At 39.5% G+C, this 25,523-nt stretch overlaps 1 protein-coding gene across 5 annotated transcripts in view; it reads left to right on the top strand.

The window, feature by feature from the left end:
- Astn2 (astrotactin 2) overlaps positions 1-25,523 on the top strand; it is a 1,021,805-nt gene that overhangs the window by 630,861 nt on the left and 365,421 nt on the right. For all 5 annotated transcript variants that reach the window (XM_045154445.1, XM_045154449.1, XM_045154453.1 and 2 more), the window contains one exon: positions 6,755-6,943. In XM_045154445.1, the coding sequence (XP_045010380.1) occupies positions 6,755-6,943 (189 nt within the window). The remainder of the gene's footprint in view (positions 1-6,754; positions 6,944-25,523) is intronic.

The raw sequence follows: 25,523 nt of genomic DNA on the forward strand, positions 1-25,523 counted from the left end.
TACACAGTTGTGAGGTCTTGAATACAGGATAGAGTGAGCTAGCTAGCTATCTATCTATCTATCTATCTATCTATCTATCTATCTATCTATCTATCTATCTTTCTATCAGAAAGAGGAGCCATGTTGTGTTACTCACCTTCTCCTTGCTAAGATTAAATACCTGACAAAAATCAGTTTAAGGGAGGAAAGGTTATTTCAGCTTACAGATCCAGATTCTAGTCCAGCAGGGCACAGCAGTAGGAGCTTGAAGCAGTGAGGAGACAGAGCAGAGCAATGAATGCTGCTGCTCAGCCAGCTCTCCCTAGGACCCGAGCTCATGAAATGGTGCTGCCCATAGTTAGGGAGGATCTTTTCACCTAAATTAACCTACTCCTGATAACCCCTCACAGCTGTGCATAGAGGCTAACTTAATCTAAGTAATCACTCACATGATCCTAGGTCCTGCCAAGCTGACAGTGAATATAAACAATTACACGCATTTATTTCACTTATATATACCTATGGTGATGTTTAAATATAAATTGTATGTATTATTCATTCCCAAATAATGGCACATAAATTTCAAAAAAATAAAAAGGCTGGGCGTGGTGGTGCACGCCTTTAATCCCAGCACTCAGGAGGCAGAGGTAGGAGAATCGCTATGAGTTTGAGGCCACCCTGAGACTACATAGTGAATTCCAGGTCAGCCTGAGATAAAGTGAAACCCTACCGCAAGAAAAAAATAAATAAATAAAATAAAAAATAAGTCAATAGAAACTCTTTGCTTTAAGAAATCTGGATCTAGACATTAGCCAGAGAATAGGATCTGAAAACCACAAGGAACAATTCACACTCCCTGGGAAGTGTAATTGGGTTAGTAGACCAAATAACAACAGTCATAATAAGCATGGTGGCTAGTTCTCTACTATATGAGAGATACAGTTTCATTCTTTGTCTATGTTACCTATAATTATCATGTCAAATCTTTGATGAGAACTTTAATTATATCCATTTAATAGATTTGTAGCTTAGGGAAGTTAACAGACTTGATCAGGTTCATATAGCTGGTAGGTAGTACTTGAACTCAGAGTAATTAGCTCCAAAATCTGAACTTGACAACTTTACATCTCCCATAAGAAGGGGAGTGTGAAAATTCAATTAATTCATCAAAATCGGCCACAAATACCACGCTTTTTCAAAGTAGAATCTAATAACATTAGGGATAAACAATGCAAAGGGAATAAATAAATTTTAAAACTACTTTTAATAAAAACTTACCTTGTAAGTACCACTTAGGTATGGAAAATAAGTGAGGCTGATGTCATCACCTTTTTAGCTGTGAGGAGGAATAGGACAGCTGCTTTTCACACTTGTGGTTATGAACAAAGCTATAGTCAGATACTCTATAACATTTATTAAAAAGAAAGATTTCAAAAGTAAACATGATACAAGGAGTAAGAAAACCTACTACAAAACAACATAAAGAAAGCAGCAGGAAGGAAGTAATACAATTAAAGGCAGAATAAACTAAACAGAAAAGGGAAAATAGAATTTCACCAAGCAAATGCAAAAGCCGGCTCAGAGTAGAATGTTGAGTAAGAGAGAGACTGGACTGCAGAAGCTTGGAAGATAAAAGGATCCAATAAGGGTGAAGAGATAGCTCAATGATCAATGCACTTGCCTGCAAAGCCTGGCTTCAATTCCCCAGTGCCCATGCAGAGCCAGTTGCAGAAGGTAGCACATGAATCTGGAGTTTGTTTGCAGTAGCAGGAAGCCCTGGTGTGCGTCCTCTCTCTCTCTCTCTCTCTCTCTCTCTCTCTCTCTCTCTCTCTCTCTCTCTCTCTCTCTCTCTCCCTCCCTCTCTCTCTCTCTCTCTCTCTGTCCATATATATATGCTTCTTTCAAATAAATAAACAAAAACTACCAACACATTTGAAAGGCTTGGTGTTATACTTCTACAAAATATAAACTTTCAAGTTGGAGTCATGATGATGTAGAAAGTCTAAGTAAGCAGGTAAGGTAGAAGGAAATAAATGCATAAACTCATAACCTACAATCCCATGGTGAATACTAGTAATCCTACTGAGGAAGGCCCTCACTGGAATGGGGACAGGTATGAGGAAAATGATGGAACCATACAAAGTTTCTACTTAATGAAACAAAATCAAATAAAACTAGGGCAAAAAAAAAGACAAAAAAGATTTTAAAATATTGTAGGCCTGGAGAGATTGCTTAGTCATTAAGGCACTTGTCTGAAAAGCCTAAGAGCTCATTTTCAAACCTCTAAGCCCCACATAAGCCAGATGCACAGTGATACAAGCAGGCAATGTGACACATGAACACAAGGGGATATACATGTCTGGAGTTCATTTGTAGCAGCTGAAGGCCTTGGTATGCCCATTCTCTCTCAAATAAATAAAAAATAAATCAATTGTAAAAATGATTTGCCTTAAACAAGGTCCATCAAATTGGAGCTTAAGCCTTAGGTCTACAACATTCTGAGTTCTAGGACAATTCAATAAAAAAAAAAAAATAGTGGCCTTCACTGAGACATTTGGACAATGGAATTTTATAGAATTAAAAAAAAATAAAGAAATGATAAAGAGAGCTAAATATTTTACAACAAAGAGAAAGACACAAAGAGAAAGACACAGAGTCCAAGGTGCTTTGGAGGGAAGTGCGATAAAGCCATCAAGGAATGAATACTTTCTTCTGTAAACTGACTCAGAGATTGAAACATAAAAGACAGTTTTCAACCTTATTAATGTTAGTAACAAACTGAGCAGATATATCTAGAAAATTCTGGTATGTTTATTAGAACTAACAAGTTCTTTGTGATTACAGCATGTAAAATCAAGTCACAAAGTAAGTAATAGTTTTTCTCAAACCAAATAACTGGAAGATATAAAAGGCAGCATAAATAAAAAGTTATACAAATATGTAGAATTATCAAGTAGTATAGAACAAATTAACTAAAAATCCCATCAGCCATTTCTACCCGTCAGCTTCTTTTTGCTGGGACAATATCTGACAGAATCAGTTTAAGGGAGAAAGGATTTTTTTTTTTTTTTTTTTTCAGCTTACACTTTCAAGCTGCAGTCTATCACAGTAGGAAAGTCCCTCATGGTGGTGAAAGCATGACAGGCGTCACATGGTCACATCAGCAGGCAGGAAACAGAGAGAGATGAATGCTAGTGCTCAGCCGGCACTGTCCTTTACGTGGTCATGGACAGCAGCCCCTGGAATGCTGCCACCGTCAGTTCAGGTGGGTCTTCCCACCTTGATCAAGATGGTCCCTTATCGACATGCCTAGAGGCTAACCTAATCTACATAATCCCTCACAGGTGAGTCTAGGTCCTTTCAGGTTGACAACATAAATCATCACACAGGTCCACAGGCAGTACACTTACTACTTAATAAAATGACATTTCAAACTATATGGTGAAAAGTTGGGCCCTGTTCACATGTTTTTAAAGCAGCTCAATTAAAATAAAGATTTTTACAGAAAAATAAATTCCATACTTAGTGTATATCCAAAGAGGAAGAAAGCATAAAAATACTAAACTTACACACATTACATAATCTTGTGATTTCTTAAACATTAGAAAAAAAATCAGGAAATAATAATGGTCCAGTTTACAGAGGCTCTACAATGTCAAAGCAAGGTTAAAGTATAATCCCAGACTAGAAGGGAGTTGCCAAATACATCGAAGGTAAAGAGTGGCCATTCAGAAAATATACACACACTAAAATGCCAGTGAGAATAGGGCAGATAGCATAGTAGGTAAAGAGTCAAAGCATCGGAGCTGTCTCCAGGAGGGAGATAAAATGGCTATAGTAGGAGAAGGTGGTGGACTTCATTGGTAATCAGGAAAATGATAATCCAGACAAAAATGAGTTATTTTTTCCTATCCCAGAGTGGCAATCATGACAATAAATGATGTGGAAAATCAGGTTTTTAATTTATCAATGATGGGATTATACACTGGTAGAGTATTTATAGATGGCCATTTAGTAGAACTATAAATATTTTAAAATTCATAAAACACTGACCAAGTAATCCCTCTTCTAAGAATTTGTATTATAGAACACACACACGTTTGTGGACAGTGATACATGTACAGAGATCTTCATTAAGGTAGTGTTTTCAATAACAAATCGCCATAGATATCCAGAGTGCCCATCAATAACAATTACTTAAAGGCATTATGATACAAGTGCATTGTGCAATGGTAAGTGGGTATTTTGAAAGATGGGTCTATATGTTAGTTGAAAAAAAAAATCTCTGGTAATGTTAGATACAGATGCATATCACATGGCAATGCAATTAATGTATACATGTCTATATACATATTTATTTTATATAGTAAAAATATATATTTAAGTGCATTGAAAATGCTGTAAAGAATACCTAACCAACAGTAGTGATAACCATTGGTGGTACAGGAAGTGTGAAATAGAAAATGAAAGCTTTCACATGTTGCCCTATAGACTTTAATATTTTTTTACACCTTTACCTGATAATGTATTTATTCACAAATGCAAAGCATTTGTATATATGGATAGAGACACACACGGGGGGAAGGGGGAAGGAGGGAGGGAGGAAGGGAGGGAGGAAGAGAGAATTTTACCCAGTTTACCAAGTAATCAATTTCTTCATATTACTGGGAGCCTCCTGAGATAAGTGGAGGAGATTAGACTTTATGGAGCACTCACCATATGCTCTGCACTTTCATATATTCAGTTCACCTACACTGAAACTGTATTAAGGAGGATTTACTTATATTTAACAGATGGAAGAAAGGTGTTTGGGTAGGGGATCATTATCTTCACAAAGACTGCAGCTGAGAACCTCCTTCTAAAACATCTCCACTGCATTTTGGACAGGAATTCCTGAAAATTAGAGAGACAATCAAGGTCACAATATAATACACTGGGGGCAAGAAAAAGAAAAGAAAGAAGGACAGCTTGTTTAATGCATGAGAAGTTCTTGGCTTTTTATTAGAGTGATCTTTCATCAAGCCTTCAGTTAACTTGTCTGTTTTCTGCCTGCAGTTGGGCTGTATGTCTCTAGCATCCATCCTCTATGAGTTCTAGCTGCCTGGGAACCACTCCACAAAGCTTTAGTCTTTCTGCAATCAAATTTAGTGGGGTCCCATCCTTTGACCAAAAGACAAATAGAGGAATGCATGCTATATGATACCTTGTTTGTCTCTCTAGGGTCATAGCATGTGTTTCCTTACCAACACTGGATTTGGAGGAGACTAGAATGGGAAAAGATGCTTGGATGATAAACAGACCCCCGAATTTGAGTGCCACTCACTGGAAGATGCTTCCTTTGCTGGTCCTCATTTTGCTTATGTGGACAGTTGGAGTGATAGTACTGCATCTCCACATGGGCAGAAAATGAATGTACAGTTGCACTGTAGATAGGTTGTGCTTAACAAATAGAAGCATCGCCATTATGACCACCACTGTAATTACTTTTGTTAAACCCATTGTCACTCCTTTTTTATAGTCAATACATCATGCGACCTCTTGACATACTAGTGAACTATGGTGAGATGAGAGAGCCTAGCGCAGGACCAAGGAAAGTCAAGCAGCGGTGTCAGGATCATAGGGACCAGGCCTCTCCTGTTGTGTAGCTTGTTCTCCTTTGTGTCTTGTGAATTTATGTGTGGCCACTTGGAGTCTACCTGAAAACCACGAAAGGGCATATGCTTGAAAAAAATGATACCCATTTCTAAATGAATTTTCAGCCCTGATACCTCTGCTTCCTTTCCCTTACTTCTACCCCACTTTAGTGCCCCATACTTATCTAAGAAATCCTTTTCCCATTGTATACCTCCACAAATTGAAAATCCTATTGGGCTTCTGTGTGAGAATGAAAATACTTAGTAGCAGAGGCCAGTAAGGTAAAAAGGAGACATAAAGGGTAGAGAAAGGCAGGGAGGAGGATACTTAATAGGTTGATATTGTATATATGTAATTACAATGATTGTAATGGGGAGGTAATATAATGGAGGATGGAATTTCAAATGGGAAAGTGTGGGGGTGGGAGGGAGGGAATTACCATGGGATATATTTTATAATCATAGAAAATGTTAATAAAAATTAAAAAAATATAAAAAATAAAAAGTAAATTAAAAAAAAAAAAAAGAAAATCCTATTTCCACAGCCAATTCAGATGCCTGTTTGGTACACAGGGCAGCCCATGCCTGCTTCTAAGGCATGTCAAAGGTCCTTCTGGCTGCCAGCCAGTAAAACAGAAACTGAACTGCCAACACTGATCACTGAATAGAAGTTGTTTGGGGCTGCTATGTGCATTGTCCGTAACTCCAGAAGGGTTACCGCTACTACAAGGACGATAAAATCCTTGTTTTTTACCACTGGACTCAACCTTTGTCAATTCTGGGAATAGATTCTTATTTAAGAAACTAGTTGATAATTCCCCATGAATTCATTTGTCATGCTTTTTAAATCTGTGTGTTCATGAAAAACTGTTTTTAAACTTGCTTTGTGTGCGGAAGTGCACTCTGGTGTCCCCCTCAGCACCTCTAAAAATCTCACAGATGATTTTCCTTGAATTTATCAATTTGCAAGATAAATGTGCTTCTCTCTAGACACCTGTGTCCTAGATAGATTCCAGCCAGTGTAGCTATCTCTATGCCTAAACTCTGACCTGTTTTTCTGAAGCAAAGGAGGCCTTGGTTTTAGGTCACCTCCACTGGGGACTCACTATATGAAGCTAACTCTCAGCTGTTTTGTCATGCAGCTGTGTGGAAGAGTACAAGCTGGCTCCCGATGGAAAATCCTGCCTAATGCTCTCAGATGTGTGCGAGGGCCCCAAATGCCTCAAACCAGACTCCAAATTCAATGACACCCTCTTTGGAGAGATGCTCCATGGTTACAACAACCGGACGCAGCATGTGAACCAAGGCCAAGTCTTCCAGATGACCTTCAGGTATGGGAGCAGATGTTTGCACATTTTTGGTCACTGACCCAAAATTTGGGCCCAAGCAGCAGGCAGGAGGGAGCAGAGAACTGTTACACTAGCCAGCACCTGTCCAGGCTCCTGATATCCCACCTCAAGAGTGTTAGCACTCATCAGAATGCAAGGTGAAAATCTTCTGTACTGACATAGCACTTATTTGCCCCCACACTCCCATTTTTCTAACCCTTATATTTTATTTTTTTGACAAGTTCGTACATACGGATAATGTATTTTGATTATATACACCTTCCATTATGTTCTTTCTCCCCAGTTCCACTCCAGCTGATATTCTTCCTTTTCCCTAATAGTCTATACTCATCCTTAAAATCAATTTTAACTCATCCTGTAAGTACACTTAATGAAATTTTTAAAATTTAATCTCTTAGTCTATTAAAAACTAAATATTCTATAGATGCTATTCAGGCAGTTCAAAAATAGAGACATGTAATTAAGCAGAAAATAAAAGGCTTATCACCTAGAAATGTTCGACATTAACATTTTCCTGAGCACCCATAAATGCCTGTCTCTCTCACTGTCCCCTACTCCGTACTTAGTTGTCTATCTATGCTACACACGTATACTTCAAATATCAGCAGAGTGTTTTAGAAATTACTTTTTGCACAAGGGAAATGCCAAAATCTTCTTTCCCTGTTAATGATGTAATGGTACATGAGTAATTGAATGAAATGCTCATGAAATGACAAGAAGCAGAATGATAATTTGCTTTGGCCAGATTTTATAAATAAATAAATACACACACACACACACACACACACACACACACACACATATTCCTTATGTAGGATAATTGTGAAGATCTTCTTGACACCTGAAGAAAGTTTCACCATTCTTCCTAGAGAAGAGAGACTTTGCGTGGGATTTATTCATGTTTTAAAAAATAGTAGAGTGAGAAGACCTGTTTTATACAACCCAAACAACTCACACAGTTTTTTTTTTTTTTTTCATAAAAAGTGAATAAGTGTTACTGTCAGATTCACATTGCTGGTAGAAATCACCCAACCAAGATCAGCTTGTGGGAAAAAGAGATTTATTTTGGCTTACAGGCTCAAGGGGAAGCTCCATAATGGCAGGGGAAAACAATGACATAAGCAGAGGGTAGACATTACCCCCTGGCCCACATAAGGTGGACAATAACAACAGGAGAGTGTGTCAAACACTAGCAAGGGATAACTGGTTATGACACCCATGAGTGCAACCCCTAACAATATACCGCCTTCTGGAGGTATTAATTCCCAAATCTTTATCAGCTGGGAACCTAGCATTCAGAACACAATAAGATATTACAAAGTGAGATCCTACTTATCAATGAAGGTCATATAAAACAGAAGTGATACACCATTGTTCTCATCACATCATCTTATTAATAGTAGTGACCATCAATGTACTGTGAATACCAATGCAGGATATATATATTGACCCAAGTTGTACTCCCCAGAACCCACATAAACCAGATTAACATGGCGGCACATGCATCTGTGGTTCATTTGCAGTGGCTAGAGACCCTGGCATGCCCTCCACTATAAATAAATAAATAAGTAAATAAAATTGACACTACTTCTAATGCTGCTAATACTACCACTTTTCACCACTGATACTATCATTATTACTACTAATAATGATGGTTGCTAGCATTAATTCAGCACACGTAGGGTATTCTAGCACTGCTATCATCTGTTAATCTGTGCTATCTTCACCATGGTCCTGTGAAACAGGTCATTGCCACTTTCTTTTCAGAGATAAGAAACAGAAATTTCAAGTAGCACTTCAAACTCTAATTATCTCCACGTCTGGGAAGTGTGAGGGCCAGAAAAATGCTATTTTGGGTTCTTTATTTGAACCTTGATCTCCATTTTACAAGTGAATACTTAAGTTCAATGAAATGAAGTGACGTTCTCAAAGTCAACATCTAGTGACTGGTAGGGTTCAGATGCAGATGTAAGTCTGACTCTAAAGCCTTGCTCCTGTCTTTTCACTCATTATGTTTCTGTTGCTCCCATCTGGAAGAATGATCATGGAAATATTAGTTCCTCAAAGCATTCTTCCTTGTGGTGATTGCCCTCTGAACTCTACCTGTGTCCCAGGTCCCAGCCAGGCTACTTGGGGACAATGGAAAGTGCCATACACATCATATCAGATGCCCTGACACTCAGCATAGTGGAGAAGGATCTTATGTGTTTACCTAATAAAGTCTAGATATACAATTTCAAAAGGAATTAACAGTGGGAAATACCTTGGTTAGACTAGGACTGTGGATTAGATAGGAATAGTAAGGCTTTGGATTCTGCTGTTATATGAAATGTCACTAGGTAAGACATGGAAGATGAGCAGGACTTAGCATTGGAAAAAAATTCAATGAGAGATAATTGTTCCAACAAGAGAACAAAGTAGATTGGTTTCAGGAACTGAGATGTAGTGCTGCAGATGCTGAATAAATAAGGAAACGAAGATTGGAGATGAATCTAAAGCAGACCATGAGAGTTTTTTAGGCCAAGTCTATTTTCTAACAAGTATAGGAGAACCCTTAAATCATTAAAGAGGGGAGTGTACTGTGACTGAATTGTATTTTTCAACCTCAATGGATTCCATGTGAGAAGTAAGACGCATGGAAGAGAGTAGAATGGGGTTGTCAATTGGGCATCTATTGGCAAAGCCAGGAGAGCATGAAAATAATGTTGGAGAGAAAGGGGATTTAGGGAGGGAGTTGTGAAGTTCAGTGAGCAGTTGCAAGTGAAGGGAAGGATTGAAGGCTAATTCCAGGGTGATAGACATGATTGGCAGCCACACGGCAATGTTTGGCAATCAGAACCTCAAATGCCCAGGTAAAGCTCTCTTCTACTGATCAGATGCTCAAGCTGAGACTAAATGTAACTTTGTTAGAAATGTGTGGGTATAGTGTAAGGACAGTCTAGATGAACTATTACTTAAAGCTGAGTTTCAGCAATGCTAGTTTTCTATAATTTTAATAGTCCATGAAAATGCCATGAGCATCATGATGGATAGAATAGTGCTGCTTGTAATCCAAAAGAAAAAGCAAATAAATTATCCTTTCCCTTTGAAGAAGGAATTTATAAGCATGAAGGATGACAGGCACAATTGTAGAATAATGACAAATTTTAATTTGCAAAGTAGCATTTTAAGGGATGCCTGTATTTTCCAAAGAGTTATCATGCGAATCCTTTTTGAAGGAATTAGAAGAGAGCATGATAGGATTCTCTGAGAACAAGGCATGGGAACTGTAGTTGAAATGATAGCAATGAAAAATGTCTGCCAGAAGAGAGCTCTACTAGGGTCTTTTCCTATCCAGGTAGGGACCTGTAGAGGTCCAGTCAGGAAGGGAGTCAGAAACAGACCCAAAAATGTTTATGCCTTCATGTGTCAGCCCTACCCACAACAGGCATAATTATACTGCCTATAACATTGCCTGTTTCAAGTAGGTTGATATCTCATAGACAGTACCAGGGTGTCTGGTCTATGGTAAATAACCAAATGTTCTAGTTCTCCTTCTATTTTGTGAAAATGAGTTTGATTCACAAAGAGGGCTCACATGAGCATAAAGATACTAATTCATTAAGGGACTTTTCATAGGCTCTTGGGCTCATATAGGGAAGGAATGCCACCTGAAATACGTCATTGTATGGCTGGCTCATGGCCTAGAATCATCTGACTCACCAGCAGGTGAATCTTTCCACTGCTAGCAACAGACCTGCAGTCATAAGGGCATGACCACTGAGGGTGTCCAGGCTCAGAAAGAAACTATCACCATCAAGGCTCACATTCTGCCTCAAGCACTCTACAGGCTTATTCATCCTACCTCTCTAATCTCAGGTTATCTCTCAAGAGCACAGCCTGTGTGTGCCCTGTTTTGCTTACAGCATACCATAGAGCGAATGAAGCAGATTCTTCTCTTCTGTTGACAGCCTCAAGGTTTAGGGAACTCCCCAAGCTACTTCTGTATTAGTGTCATCCATCCCATCCAATCTCTCATATCTGTGGCTTCAGGTAAATGTTTTCTTTTCTTTTTCTTTTTCTCTTTTTTTCCTTTTCGTTTTTTACAATTTTTGCCATTCTCAAACCATGTCACCTCGTAGAGCCACATGCCAACTCAGCATCCCCACTGTAGGGAGGCAAGTCACTTGTGATGAATCTAAATTGATCTTTTTCAAATCTCCCTTCCCTGCCACAAATAAGGAAGGAAGGATGTCACTCTATCCCCCACATTCCAGAAGGCCTGCAAGTTTTTCAGCATCCAAGGCAGTTATCATTTCTCACCTCCTCCTCCTCCTTCTTCCAATTCATCTTCCAACTAATCTCCAGTCCAGCCTAGAGAGTAGCCCGCAGGCACCTCTGCCAGCCGTCCTGCCATATGCCTCATTTCCTGACAACTGCAGGGCCTGACATATCCAAATCTCTACCAGTTACAGTCTCCATGTGACAGGGGTACTTGGCTGGACTCTCCTTCTCCTCTCCAGATGACCACAACCAGAAACTGGGGATATAAGATAGGTCTTCATGTGCATTTCCTCTCTTCAAACTCCCTGAAAGAACAACCTGAATTCTTTCTTGACAAAAAGCTTCAGAATTGAACATTCCAAGCTAGACAAGGACTTAAAGATGGGCTAGTTCATGCTGAACCATTGTTGTATACATGGGGGCATGTCTTGCCTAGTTCTCATTATGACACAGGACTTCACTGGGACAGAAAGGTGGTTCCTAGAGCAGAGCTCCTTCTGGTTCAAGCTCTGCAATAAGGGAGTATGCAACTTCTTCAGATCCCATGTTAACATGTGGTGAGAACAGGCATGTGTATTCAATCCTTTCTCTAGGTACAGATGCAAAAGCCAAGTGCCACAAGAGAATGCCAAATTCACTATTAGGCCACAGGCAGAAAGCTAAATCTTCAATTTACTGTGTATAGGGCACACCCTTTCCCAGGGGCTGCAGATGGAGAGATGTTTAGGACCCCTGACCAGGACAGATCATGTACCACATGTACCATGTGAATAGTGCACTGCACACAGAGATATACAGAAAGACAGAGTGAGGGCAAAAGTGGTGAGAAATGTGTTCAGACACACAAAACATCAACAGAAGGAATAGTACATATGCGTGACAACATACAAGAATTTAAGTGCAGAAAGAGGTAAAGGCAAGCTCAGGGAAAATCAAGAAGTGGTAGAGAACTTTCAAAAGGGTTGTAGAAATAGAGATAAATGTCATAGGAACGGAGAATAGGGAATTTATAAAGAATGGAAGGTTGGAAGGAAGAAGACATGAATTCATGAAGAAAGGACACTGAGTTCATATGAAAATCCAAATATAGTTTCTTCCAAGAGAGGGAGTGGAGATTGCTTTAAGAGATTGGGTGATGCTGAGAGAGATTAAAAAGTCAGATTCAAATGGATAGGAATGGATAAAAAATAAATAAAACCTTGGGTAAATGTCAAGTGCTATGAAAATGTGCAGAACCAATAATCTCAAATCTGAATTCACTGATCCCAGTGAGTGGTCAGGCTTTCTGCTCTAATCCCTTTTGGTGTAGTGTTGGTCTTAATGACCCAGGCAGCGCTGCTATCTGGCTTCAGTTCCCTCAGCTCTTGATGGGTGTGGGAATCCGCAGACTGTGGGAGTGAGATAAACTCATAAAGCTTGATGGTATTTGATGTTTATTTTTCACTCCCTCCTTTTGCTACCCACCCTATTTCATTCCTATAAGAAATAAAGTCAACCTAGGTCATAGATTGTGGCAATTTAGATAAACAATAGTAGAGAACTATTATTGAGCCAGGACTCTCAGAAATGGCAGAGGGGAGGTTGCTTAAGAATGGAACTGGGGGCTGGAGAGATTGCTTAGTGGTTAAGCGCTTGCCTGTGAAGCCTAAGGACTCCGATTTGAGGCTCGGTTCCCCAGGTCCCACGTTAGCCAGATGCACAAGGGGGCGCACGCGTCTGGTGTTCATTTGCAGTGGCTGGAAGCCCTGGCGCGCCCATTCTCTCTCTCTCCCTCTATCTGTCTTTCTCCCTGTGTCTGTCACTCTCAAATAAATAAATAAAATATGAACAAAAAATATTAAAAAAAAAAGAATGGAACTGGGGTTAAGTAAATTACAACAGAAGATTTTGTAAGAGTCTCGCCCTCAAAAATAAGATAGCCCTGCTGGTAATGGGTATTTTCCCATAAGCCTTTAAGAATGATCTAGCAGGGACATGAAGAGCTCATGAGAGATTTACTAGAAAGGGAATTTCCAATCTTGACTGCTTATCAGATGTTCATATCTTATGAGGAGAGTTTTGGAACTTCAGGATTCTATACCCTCCACCCACACTTGGTGAAACAGAAGGGCTCTCTTAAGAATTCAAGGACAGCTGGTCTTCCTTGGTGGTACTTAGTGCTTTCCCACCCCAAGAAGCTGAGACAGAGATGAAGTGACGTCCAAAGCTGCCCTGAACTATGGTTGTTCTTGTGCTTCACTGAAAGGTGCTTAATTACCCATGCCCTTTCTGGATTCCTTTACATGCTCCCTCACTCCCTCTTTCCCCCTGTTATCATGCACATGTCTTTTATATGCCTTGTCTTATGTAGTTCATGTGCTTTCTCATTCCAGCTTTCTGATACCTATTATGAAGCGGCCATTAATTTGTCTTCACTAAAAGAGATGGATGCATGTCTGAATGCATTACTCTGTGCCTTGGTAACAAACAATTTCAAAACCTCAACCAACTGATAGGACAGTGCTGGTATATTGATTATACTGTGTTTCTCACAGAACAGCAGAAAGCTGCTTACCAGGGGAGAGCTAGACTGCAGCCTGCTTCAGGTCAGAGGCAGATAACAGACTCCTGGAAAAGTAGCAAGAAATACATGTGGAACAGCCATTGACAGGAGTGAAATTTTATTTTTCTTAAACATTGAGACAAAAAATTTTACAGTATCAGTATTTGTTAGTTTGACTATGGGCAGAAATAAAGAATGGAAATAAAATCTACTGAGAGATGCTCTGTGTGTGTGTGTGTGTGTGTGTGTGTGTGTGTGTGTGTGTGTGTTGGAAGGTCTAGGGAATGGAATTGCAAACCATTTTTAGTAAGGTTTTTCTAATTTTGTGTATATAGTGAGAGAAGAAAGAAAGGGATCTGACTGAATTTCATGTTTTGTTAATGTTTACATCTCTTAATATACTAAACATGGTCATTTCACAAGGAAATCACACATAGTATATTTTAAATGCTCTTCAACTATCCTAAAAATGCATCTCTGGTCTGTAAAAAGCACTAAAGCAACAAAATCAACTGGGCCTATTTCCAATCACTTCACAGTCTCCTCCTCCCCTTTTGATTTTGTTTTAAATGTTCTGGCTTCAAAATCCCTGACTCAGCACTTTTCCTGGGGTGGGGAAGCCTCTGAATCACTGAGACATCTGAAGCAGAGACAATCTTTGAAGAAGCACAATTTCATTATACTCAAATGCAGGCTGTAACTCAGGCTGGTCTAAGCACTCAGAAGGAAAAGTCCATAGGGAACCTATGGAACAGATAAGGATAGATAGTAATTAGCACACTAAGTATAATTAGCAGAGAAATTGTAATTAGCACAGTGATTGTTTGTTCATAATGGGTACTTCCAAAGTGACTCCAGGCAGTTTTTTCTCTTAAGCATCTTCTGCCATTTCCCCCATGATCTTGTTTACACTGCTAAAGCACTAATGTGCTTAGCAGTCTCTTTTAGAAATAAATTCTCTGAAGGTAAAAGCCACCCACTGCCTTGGCCAAGCATTATGCATCCTTATTAATGGAGTCCATTGCATTGAAATTTTCCTATATTTGCTGAATGCTAAAGCAACATTGCTACCTTACTCTAAAAAGAAATCACACCTTGGAAGTCATTTGTTATTGTTTCATTAATTATAAGAGGAAATGAAATGATGCCAAAAGAATGCACTTGAGGAGGTCAGAGGTTCCAGCTGTGGCTTTGCCATTTGTTAAGTTTTGTTACCTGTTATATACTCTGCCACCTTGAGCACTGGCAATAAAAAAGTGAGGATGAGAGTAAAGTGCCCAATTACTTTTTAAAATCCATTTTATTGACAATTTTTCATACATGTACTTAGTGTACTCTGATAAAACTTTCCAGCACCATGACCACTCACTGTACAAGCTCACTTTGCATTATACTATGGAGTCATGATAAAAGCAGTCCATGGGCTACGGGTTCATAGTGAAGGTACTAACCCTCATCTTGATGTTGGGGAGCAGCAAAGCAGACTTTGGAAGGGTTTTTGAGTGGGACCTGAGACCATAGTAAGAGTTAGCAATGTATAAGAGTGTTCTAGGCAAGTCATAGCACCAGAGGCTGCAGACAAGAATATCAGTCAGATGGGCCAAGAAGTGAGGTGGATGGGGGTGCTCAGTTAGAAGCTCATAATAGAATGAGTGCTTAACATGCATAAACCCCTGGGTCAAACCCCTGTCAAGACTGAGAAGGAGGGCTGGAGAGATGAACCAGCAATTAATGGCACTTGCTTGTAAGGCCCTAAAAGCCTGGATTCGTTTCACTTGTTCCCATGTAAAGTCAGGTGCACAATGGCACTTGCATATGGGTCTTATTTGCAGTGGTAAGAGACCCTCATCAGCCTACAGTTTGTCTATCTTTCTCTCTCTCCAAGAAAGAAAGGAAGGAAGGAAGGAAGGAAGGAAGGAAGGAGGGAGGGAGGGAGGGAGGGAGGGAGGGAGGGAGGGAGGGAGGGAGGGAAGGGAGGGAGGGAAGGAAGGAAGGAAGGAAGGAAGGAAGGAAGGAAGGAAGGAAGGAAGGAAGGAAGGAAGGAAGGAAGGGGAGAAAGAATTTTAATTTTTTAAAATTTATTTATTTTTTTATTATTAACAACTTCCATGATTATAAAAAATACCCCATGGTAATGTCCTCCCTCCCCCCACCACTTTCCCCTTTGAAACTCCATTCTCCATCATACCCCTTTCCCATATCAGTCTCTCTTTTACTTTTGATATCATGATCTTTTCCTCCTCTTATGATGGTCTTGTGCAGGTAGTGTCAGGAATAAGGATGAGGAGAATAGTAGAGGAGGATGAGGAGGATAGCTGTGGTTGTGCTTATGGGAACATAGGATTGTAAAGCTAAGTAAAACAAGCCAGAGGACAGATATTCAATTAGCAAGGGTAATTTAAACACAACATAAGGGCAAAATTTTTAGTTATAAGACTAATAACCCTTCTAAGCCTCAATTTACTACCCATTAAATCAGCGACTATAACAGTACCTATCATACAGATGAATCATGGGAAGGAAAGGGAGGTTATAATGTTCTGTAACATCATGCAACTCTTAGTGATATTTGACTAGCATGAGCTCAAGAATCTGTGAGGCACAAATTACTCAGAAATTTTGTGTTGTAGTGTGCACTTTGTCACATTTGAGACTATGTGAACAGCAAATCCATGAGCTTGCTTTCTTTGTCTTCCTTCCAGGGAGGTGGAAAAAATCTATTCTAGCTTCACATTAATAAGCCTATACATGTACATCAAGAAAATTAATTATAGGGGAATATTTCCATCTCAGGGAGATGCCCTGAATAGAAATGTATTTAGTAACAATTCCAATGAAAGGTATGATCACAGTTCATTAGGTGTAAATTAATATGGAAAACTGCAAGGACAGTGGCTGAGATTTTATGTAACATCACCCAGAATAATTATCATTAATGATAATCTTGTGGAATACCTCAAAGGTGGCTTTTAAAAGTCCAAAATGAGCTTTCATTTTTATGTCACATAAGATCCACAGTAGAACCTATGTAGTCAGTTATTTAATAAGCACAAGGCAGGAGCCGAGGCTACATGTTTGGAGGATGCCCGAGACTGGTTAATTCAGTGCATAACTTGTCTGAGCCAGCCAACCACCTCTCTTTTCTCTTCAAGGCCCCTGTAACCTTGAAATTTCTTTAGCTTTTTGCAGATGCTTTCTAGAGTAGAAAGAAAGAAACACAATGAAGAAATTAGCTTTTTTGGTCACACTCATAACTCAATGAACCCAGGTTCCTCCAAAGGATGGTCCTGTAAGATTCTATTAACTCCCTAAGTATGTTAGTATTTTTGAGGACTCAGACACTAGAAATGATAAGCCCAGAGGCCACTCAGACATTTTATAATTGTGTTTACAAAGGAATTGGAGAAATAACTTGAAAATTAAGCTAAATAGCAATTAAATTCTCCTTCAGTATTATAATCCAACCAATAAATATTCACTTAGTGCTTCTAAGTATCATGGTGTAGGGATTCAACATGAATAAAACTTGGAGTCTAAGATTGAAGTGAAGAGGGCTGGGGATGTATCCCAGTGGGTAGAGTTCTTGTCTAGCATGCAGAAAGACCCGGGTTCAATCCCAAGCACCACACAAAACTGGGTGTGATGATACGTGCTTGTAATTCCAGCAGTTAGAAGGCAAAGGAAGGAGTATCCAAAGATCAAGGTCACCCAGGTAACCTAGAGAGGTCTTGGTCAGCCTGGACTACTTAAGACCTGTCTCAAAATAATTAAATTAATTAATTACATCTCAATCACACCTTCCAAGGCTCAGAGTCTAATGCAGAAGAGGTGGCAGAAAGAATGTAAGAGCCAAAGGAAGGGTAGGACTCCTTACAACGTGCTCCCTCCAGACATAAAATGGCCTGGATATCCATGACCTCATAGTGCCTGACACTACCTAAATAAAACCATCATAAGAAGAGGAAAAGATCACGGCATCAAAATAAAAATGGGACTGATTGAGATGGGGAGGGGATATGATGGAGAATGGAATTTCAAAGGGGGAAGAGGGGGGAGAGAGGGTATTACCATGGGATATTTTTTATAATCATGGAATGTTAATAAAAATTGAGAAAAAAAAAAAAGGTTTAAAAATGGCATAAGGGCCGGGAGTGGTGGCACATGCCTTTAATCCCAGCACTCAGAAGGCAGAGGTAGGAGGATCGCCTTGAGTTTGAGGCACCCTGCGACTACATAGTGAATTCCAGGAGAGCCTGAGCTAGAGTGAAACCCTACCTCAAAAAAAAAAAAAAAAAAAAAAAAGAGGCATAATGGGAAAATCATACCTTTATAAAATAATAAAAGAAATATAAAATAAAAATAATACCTTATATACTTTATATATGATATCAACCAAGTCTATGTTTCTTAAAATTTTTATATGTCATTATTAACACATACCTATGAGGACAAATTAAAGTTAAATTCTCCTCAAAGAAAATTTAAACCCAAGGGACACAGGATTTGGGGGTATGGCTGAACCCTGAGAAGGTCACAGCCATTGTATTATCTAAATTGCTCACCAAGTAGTGATTTTTCTCCACCAGTGAGAAAACATGATGTTAGAAAATTTACTAATGTCATTTTACAGATGGAGAAACTCAGGTTCAAGGAGGTCTAGTGACTTGCCTGCATTCAAAGGGCTTATGTCAGGTCATTACACTCCTGGGTGTTTCTGAGGCTTAGATGGCAGTTACGTCAATTCATGCCCTTTCTGCACTCAGATTGGATTGTAATTGATTAATAATTATTCATATTTGTAGGACAAAATGTGATGTATTGATGTATAGGAAAGATAATTAGATCAAGCTAATTAACATAGCTATTACCCCACATATATATTTGTGTTTTGAACATTTAAAAGATGCCTTTGAGGGCTGGAGAGATGGCTTAGCGGTTAAGGCATTTGCCTGCAAAGCCAAAAGATCCTGGTTCAATTCTCCAGGACCCACGTAAGCCAGATGCACTAGGGGGCACATTCATCTAGAGTTTGTTTGCAGTGGCTGGAGGTCCTGGTGCGCCCATTCTCTATGTCTCTGTCCCTCCCCTCTCTCTCTCTTTCTCTCTCTCTCTCCCTCTTTCTCACTCTCAAATAAATAAACAAATATTTTTTTTTAAAAAAGATGACTTTGAAAGCAGTTTGGAAAAGTACAATTCATTATTACCTATAATCAACACACTGTACAATTTCTCCTGGCTGAAATTTTGTATACTTTTGACCAACACCAGCCTTTTCCTGCCTTTTTATATCTCTTTCCCTTCCAAGAGGTGACCACTGTTCTCTGTACAGAGTTTGTTTGACTTTGAAGTTTCTATGTATGTGATAAAGTAGGATTTTAAGCACACGTGTATATGTGAGGTCCAGCACTCAGGTACTGGTGTGTACATACATGTGCAGGCCAAAGGGCAGCTTTTATGTTATTACTTAAGAATCCGGTTCCACCACCATCACCATCACCGCCTTTGTAAAAATATATAGAATCTCTAATTGGCTTATAGGTAGTTGAATAGGCTAAACTGACTGGTCAGAGCCCAAGGGATCTTTACTGTCTCTGCCTCCCCTGTGTTGAGATTTTAAGTGTGCACCATCATGCCTAGCATGGGTTCTGGGGATCCAAACTTAGGTCCTCATGGTTCTCTTCAGCCCATGTTGGTCTTTCTGTGTCTGGTTTTATATCATGCCTTCCAGATTTAAGTAGGACTATTTGAAATATCATCACATGTTAAGCAGTATTAGATTTATAGGCAAATCATGATATATTATAGTCAATTCTTACACACTCTAAACCCAGTTTCCCTGGGTAGATTTATAGTTATTACCATTAATAAAGTAATATTGATTTATAATTGCTAACTAGTCCATACTTCATATTTTTGTTTTTTTTTTTAATTGGATATCCATTTTGTGGTTCAGCACACAATTGTCAAAACAAACATTGCATTGGGCAATGTTACACGGGCAAGGGAGAACTTACTCAAGACTGTGGCAACTGAGCTGTCTGATGGAATAAAGAGCGGGAGCCTGGGGCTCAAATGCTGAGATGAGCTCCTAGAAAAGAACCAGAAGTCCAGAGAAGCTGGACTGAGATGTGTTCGACACATCTGAGAGAATTATTCTCAACTTTGCAAATGTTCTTCTCTGTGATAGACCATCACTGTGTGCTAAATGACACAAGAGGGGTTACATTTCCATCTTCTCACAGGGCCTGGGCCATGGGGCACCTACTTCCCAAGGACACCCAAGCTCAAGAAGCTAGCTAGATGCATATTCCAGTTCAGGGAGCGCTCAGGCAGCCTTGGCCACCACTGGGTATCTATCCACATGTCTTCTTAGGCTTTTCTCAGTTGCAAAAATGTAATTGGCTCATTTTTAAGTTTTTTTTTAAATAATTACCAAATTTACAAAGTTCAAAAATAAAAATAGTATCAAAAATACCCAGTGTGCTCCTTCTAATCCTCCTCCGGGCTCCAGTCAGGCCAATCCGCAGTGCTCGGATACGGAGATACAACTTACTGATTTATGTGGTCAGATGGTGGCAACTTACAGAAAGCCCACTCTGCAGCTTGATGGACAACAACCTTCTCCAAGCAGACAATAAAAATAGCAGATCTCTTTATGGAGTGTGAAGAACTGGAGCCCTGGCAGAAGAAAATGAAAGAAGTTGAAGATGATGCTGACCATGAGCCCATCTTCATTGGAGACATAGCAAGTTCAAAACCAGTGATTTCCAATACTTTGGACAGCGTTAATCCCAGCTCGTATTCAAGGGGAATAAAGTATGGCGCACCCAGTCAAGGTATTACTTACTGCATTCAAGCCAAAAGTCAGCACTATCGAATCCAGTGGCTACTTCACCTGTCAGTTTTCATCCTGTGTCTAGATCCTTAAATAGCTCCACTATTTTTCAGGCTTTTTCTAAACCTACATGTGTTTTTGAAACTACACAGTCAGCTCAGGGATACATTGAATTTTATTTATCCACACCAGCAATATCCTGTTAGAGTTCTGGATTCTCAGAGGCAGATTCTCAGACATAGTAGTAATATTGCCATCAGAAAACAACAACACTTTAGAACTTAACTAGTACTCAGAGTGATAGCTACAGGAGCTGAGTACCCACCTTGTTAGTAAATCAGGGAATATGTGTAGACAGACTTAATATGGTTTTGAAAACTAGACTATTGGAACACTAATAAAAATATTATCATAATGAATAGATCATAGTGGCAACATGTTAGAGATTGTAAACTGGGCCAGGTGTTCTCAATTGGTGGAATTATTGAGGTTATCAGAGCTTTGTATTCTGAAAATATATGCTCATACTTCAGTTTGAAGAACCTTAATAAAGACTAATAGATAAAAAAAAAAAAAATCCAGTGAGGAGTATCACTATTTTCTTTACTTTTGCATGTACACTCTCCTCTGCTTCCCAATTTTACTAGTTACTTGGATGTAATAGAAAATATGTGAAATTCTTTAGCATTGTGAGGCAACCGAGCTGAAAGTTTTTGGGAGTAAAAGAAACTATTTTACTAAGAATGGCAGTATGAAAACCTTACTCACCCCACATACAGCCTTTCACCCACACCAGGCACTAGTGTACCTTTGTTCAACTAAAAACACTTTGAAATACCTATTGTATGCTACTCTCTGCTTGAGGATTTTTGGAACACAAATAAAGCCATGTCTTCAAGAACCCTGCAGTGTCATAGCCAAGTAACCATTAGTGTAAAGGGAATCTTTTTCTCTTTCAGTAAAATTGGTCTCATCAAGGTAGTTAGAACCAGAATTGAACTGAAATATATTTAAATATGCAAAAGTTTAATCAACATATAATTTAGTAAATTATTTTGTAAATAATGGATGATTGAAAAATGACTGTTTACTCATCATGAAGATTTTGTGTATTCCTTTACCTCTTCTGTATGACCTACATTTGTTTCTCGTGGAAAAAAATATCCCTGTATTTGTTTTTTCTTGGCACAATGAAGTTTACTTAGTCTATCAAGCTGAACATAAAGTTCTGTTCTAGTGAGGGGAAATCAATAAGTAAGCATACGCTCTTTCAGGTAGAGAGGACTGGAGTGTTCCAGGCAGGGGACTCTATTTCACACAGGCTGGACACAGAAGACTTCTTTGATAAGGTGGCATTAGTACAAAGATCTTAACAAGGGAGGCAGTGAGCCATGTGTGTATCTGGGGACCAGCTTCCAGGTAGAGGGCACTGTGAACACAGATTTCCTTGGCATAATCTAAGAGCAAAGGAGCCTACATGGATAGAACCTATTAGAAGTAAAAAGAGGAACAGTTATAAATAAAGAAGCAGTGGGTGTCACGGGGGAGTCTGGGCAACTGTGTAGGGTCCTGTGAGTCATGGAAGTACAGAACTGTGGATTTTACTCTGAGTGAGAAGAGAACGAAGCCAATGCTTTGTGCAAAACAGAGCTGTGATCTGACTTATGTCTTAAAAAGACTATTTCACCCGTGGTATAGAAAATGGGTCTCAGGAGTCTGGGTTGAAGCAAGACAATGGTCAGGCTTTGTGACATGGTCAGTTGAAAGACTGGTTATATAGAGCATGCTTGTACAGTTGACTCAGTAAGAGTTGGACAGATTCCGGATGGATTCTGAAGGTACGAGGATCACATTAACTGAAGAATTACCTAGGAATATCTGGCTTCCTGATTTTGACCCAAACCATTTGGGCAGATGGCTGTGCCCAATTGAGTTAAGAAGGACTATGAGAACAACAGGCAAAAAGAAGGGGAGTAGAAATGGAAAATTGTTTTTGATTCACCCAGTTAAAAAGTGAACTTGATCGTGGAAAATTTCAGTCACTTCTAACAGAAAATAGTATCATAGTGAAACCCCAGCTTTTCCTCCTGTGTGAGTGTCATCTGCTCATGTCTAAGGGGTGTCCTCATGGAGGCATCAGGAAGCCACTAAGACATAGTAGACCAGATGAGAGGGCTGACTTGAAGTGTAGATGTCTGATTATTAAGTAAATGTAAAACATACAAGAAGAGAGAGGAGATGCACTCCCCAAGGACTAGGAAGGGAAAGGGGAGCACCTGCCTGAGCCTTTTGTCCTATGCTAAGTGATCCGAGAGATGAAGAGCCACCAGCAAAGGAGACAGGGGATATGTTCCAAGTGACATTAGCTGACCAGCTAGGCATTCACTTCACTTGTCTGAATACATTCTGCTCTTACAACCTCCTGTGTGATCTAAGGTATCATCAATTTGTGACATACATATACTTAGAAAATTGTTTTTTTGAGATGAAGTCTTACTATGTAACACAGGCCAGACTCAAATTCATTATTCTCCTGCCTCAGCCTCCCAATGGCACACACCACCATGCCCAGTTATATAGTCGCATATTTTACCAGATGATGACCTTGAGGTGCTGACAGGTTAAATACTTTTCTCAATGTCTTATGTTCTGTAAATAATGGATCCTGTGTTAGAATACAGGTGGACCAGCTCCAATCCCATTTTCACACACCTCTCTATTCTTACTCTGTTTGGTTGGTACAGCAGTTACCTTCTTGCTGCTGGGACAAAACACCTGACCAGAAACAGCTTTGAGGAGAAAAGGGTTTATTTCAAGTTTACAGTTTTGAGGGAAAGTTTCATCATGGCAGAGAGTAGCATGGCAGGAGAGACAACCAGCTCACATCTTCATACACTGGCAGCAAAGAGGAAGCAGTCAGAGCAAGCTAGCTCTAACAACCATTGGGCTGGAGTAATCAAACACACAGTCTGCCCCAAGAAACACAACTCCTCCAGCAAGGTTCTGCCTTCTAAAGGTTCCCCCAGCTTGAGATTAAGAGGGCTAATCACAAACATGAGGCCGGGGGGACATGTACATCAAAACTAGAATAACCACACCTTCTTTTCCCTTTGTGTCATTGTGCTAGACAGAGGAATACAATTGTGATGACACTAAAGGTATGGAGAAATGTTATAAAAGCATGTTTGCTGATAACACTAGGCACTGTGTTGAAAGACCACTTTCATCACGAATTTAATAGAGGGAATAATATTAATGATGATAATAATTCTTATGTGGTGAGCAGAAATATACAGGGCTGACATGCTGCCAAGGTTTTCAAATGATCTCTCTTCTTTGATCTGTGCAGTGAGCTTATGGGGAAGAGCCAACATCATATCCATTCCACAGACAAAGACCTTCAGGTTGATGGGGGCGGGGAGGCTTTGTTCTGCTCCACTAGTACTTAGGATAGAATCAGTCAAGAAGAAGAGAAGAAAAAGCAACAAGGACCTTGGGATCCAAAAATGTGGGCTCATGGCTAAAGAGATGATTTAGTAGTGGCCAAGAACACTTTCTGTGCAAGTGTGAGGTCCAGAGGAGGTCTGAGAAACTGCTAGATTGGTCCCCACTATACACACAGAAAACTGGCCATGGGCACATATATCTATAATTCCAGTCCTGTAGGGGAGCAGAGACCACAGAATCCTGAGAGCTTGTGAAAAATTGCAAGTTCCAGGATTAGTAAGAGTCTGTGGCCAAAATAAGAGCAGGCAGAGGAGCAGTGGAGTGGAATGCATGCTGTTCTGCTCTGGCCACTATAAATGCACCCTTCTGTAGGCCAGTGCATAGGGCACTGCATGGGCACATGCGCATGGAAACACCGCACAGAGACAGAAACTCCCTCAGGATTAATGGCTAGCTAGTATGAATGAATGGGTACCTTCTGGATTCAGTGGGAGTTCCTATCTAAAAGAACCCACTATTGATCTCTGGCCTCCACATGTATGAGCACACATAACTAACTGAACAACTACATAAACAAAAAATAAATGAATAAAGCTTGATACATGGAGTTTGATTAACAAATTATAAGTCAGGACAAGCAGGTAGGGAGAGAAGGAGATAGAAACAAAGAGAAGGAGAATGGGACAGCCAAGTAGTTTCTGTAAATTTGCTTGCAGGAATTGTTACAAGAAAACACACCATTTTATTCATTCTTTCATCCATTTATTCATCACTCATGCATTCATGTCTGTATTCAACATCTTGCACTGAGTAATAACTTCTGGATAAGGTTATGGAGATAGAAAAGGAGAGCAAGATGATATATATTCATATGTATGGGGTAATCATATATCCTCATTCAACTAGGATGGTTCAAATTTATGCCTTTTCTTTTTGCATCTTTTCCAGTCTAATATTTATCAAACACAAAAGTAGCCTGTGTTAGATGAAAAATTATATATTTATTCAACATACTGAACTCATAACTGAACAAAAGAAAGATGGTCATTCAGTGACATGCAGTAAAATTACTAGTGCAATATGATTTGTGAACACCGTGAATCTATATGAGCAAATCTGCATGGAGTTTAAAAAGTTAGAGAGGTGATCCTTAATGATCAAGATGATAGATAAAGAGTAAGAAGTTCTTAAGTGAAGGGAAGGAGGGTCCCAGACCAGTGAGCAAGTAAGTGTATTGGGAGCATATTGCCCCAAAGGCTAATTTGTTTGGGGTTACCCACCATGGATCTTCCCTCTGTATAAACTAAAATGACTTCAAGTAAGTGCACATAAAGGAATTGGTATGAGGAATCTCTTCCCCGGTTCACTCCATAGATCCTTAAAGAGGAGAAGCATCTCACTAACTGACTTAAGAATCCCATGTGGGTGACAGTCCTCAAGGGAATAGAAAGATAATGGAGTTTTATGGAACATGC

Source organism: Jaculus jaculus, chromosome 1 (assembly GCF_020740685.1).
Source record: "Jaculus jaculus isolate mJacJac1 chromosome 1, mJacJac1.mat.Y.cur, whole genome shotgun sequence".
Taxonomy (NCBI): domain Eukaryota; kingdom Metazoa; phylum Chordata; class Mammalia; order Rodentia; family Dipodidae; genus Jaculus; species Jaculus jaculus.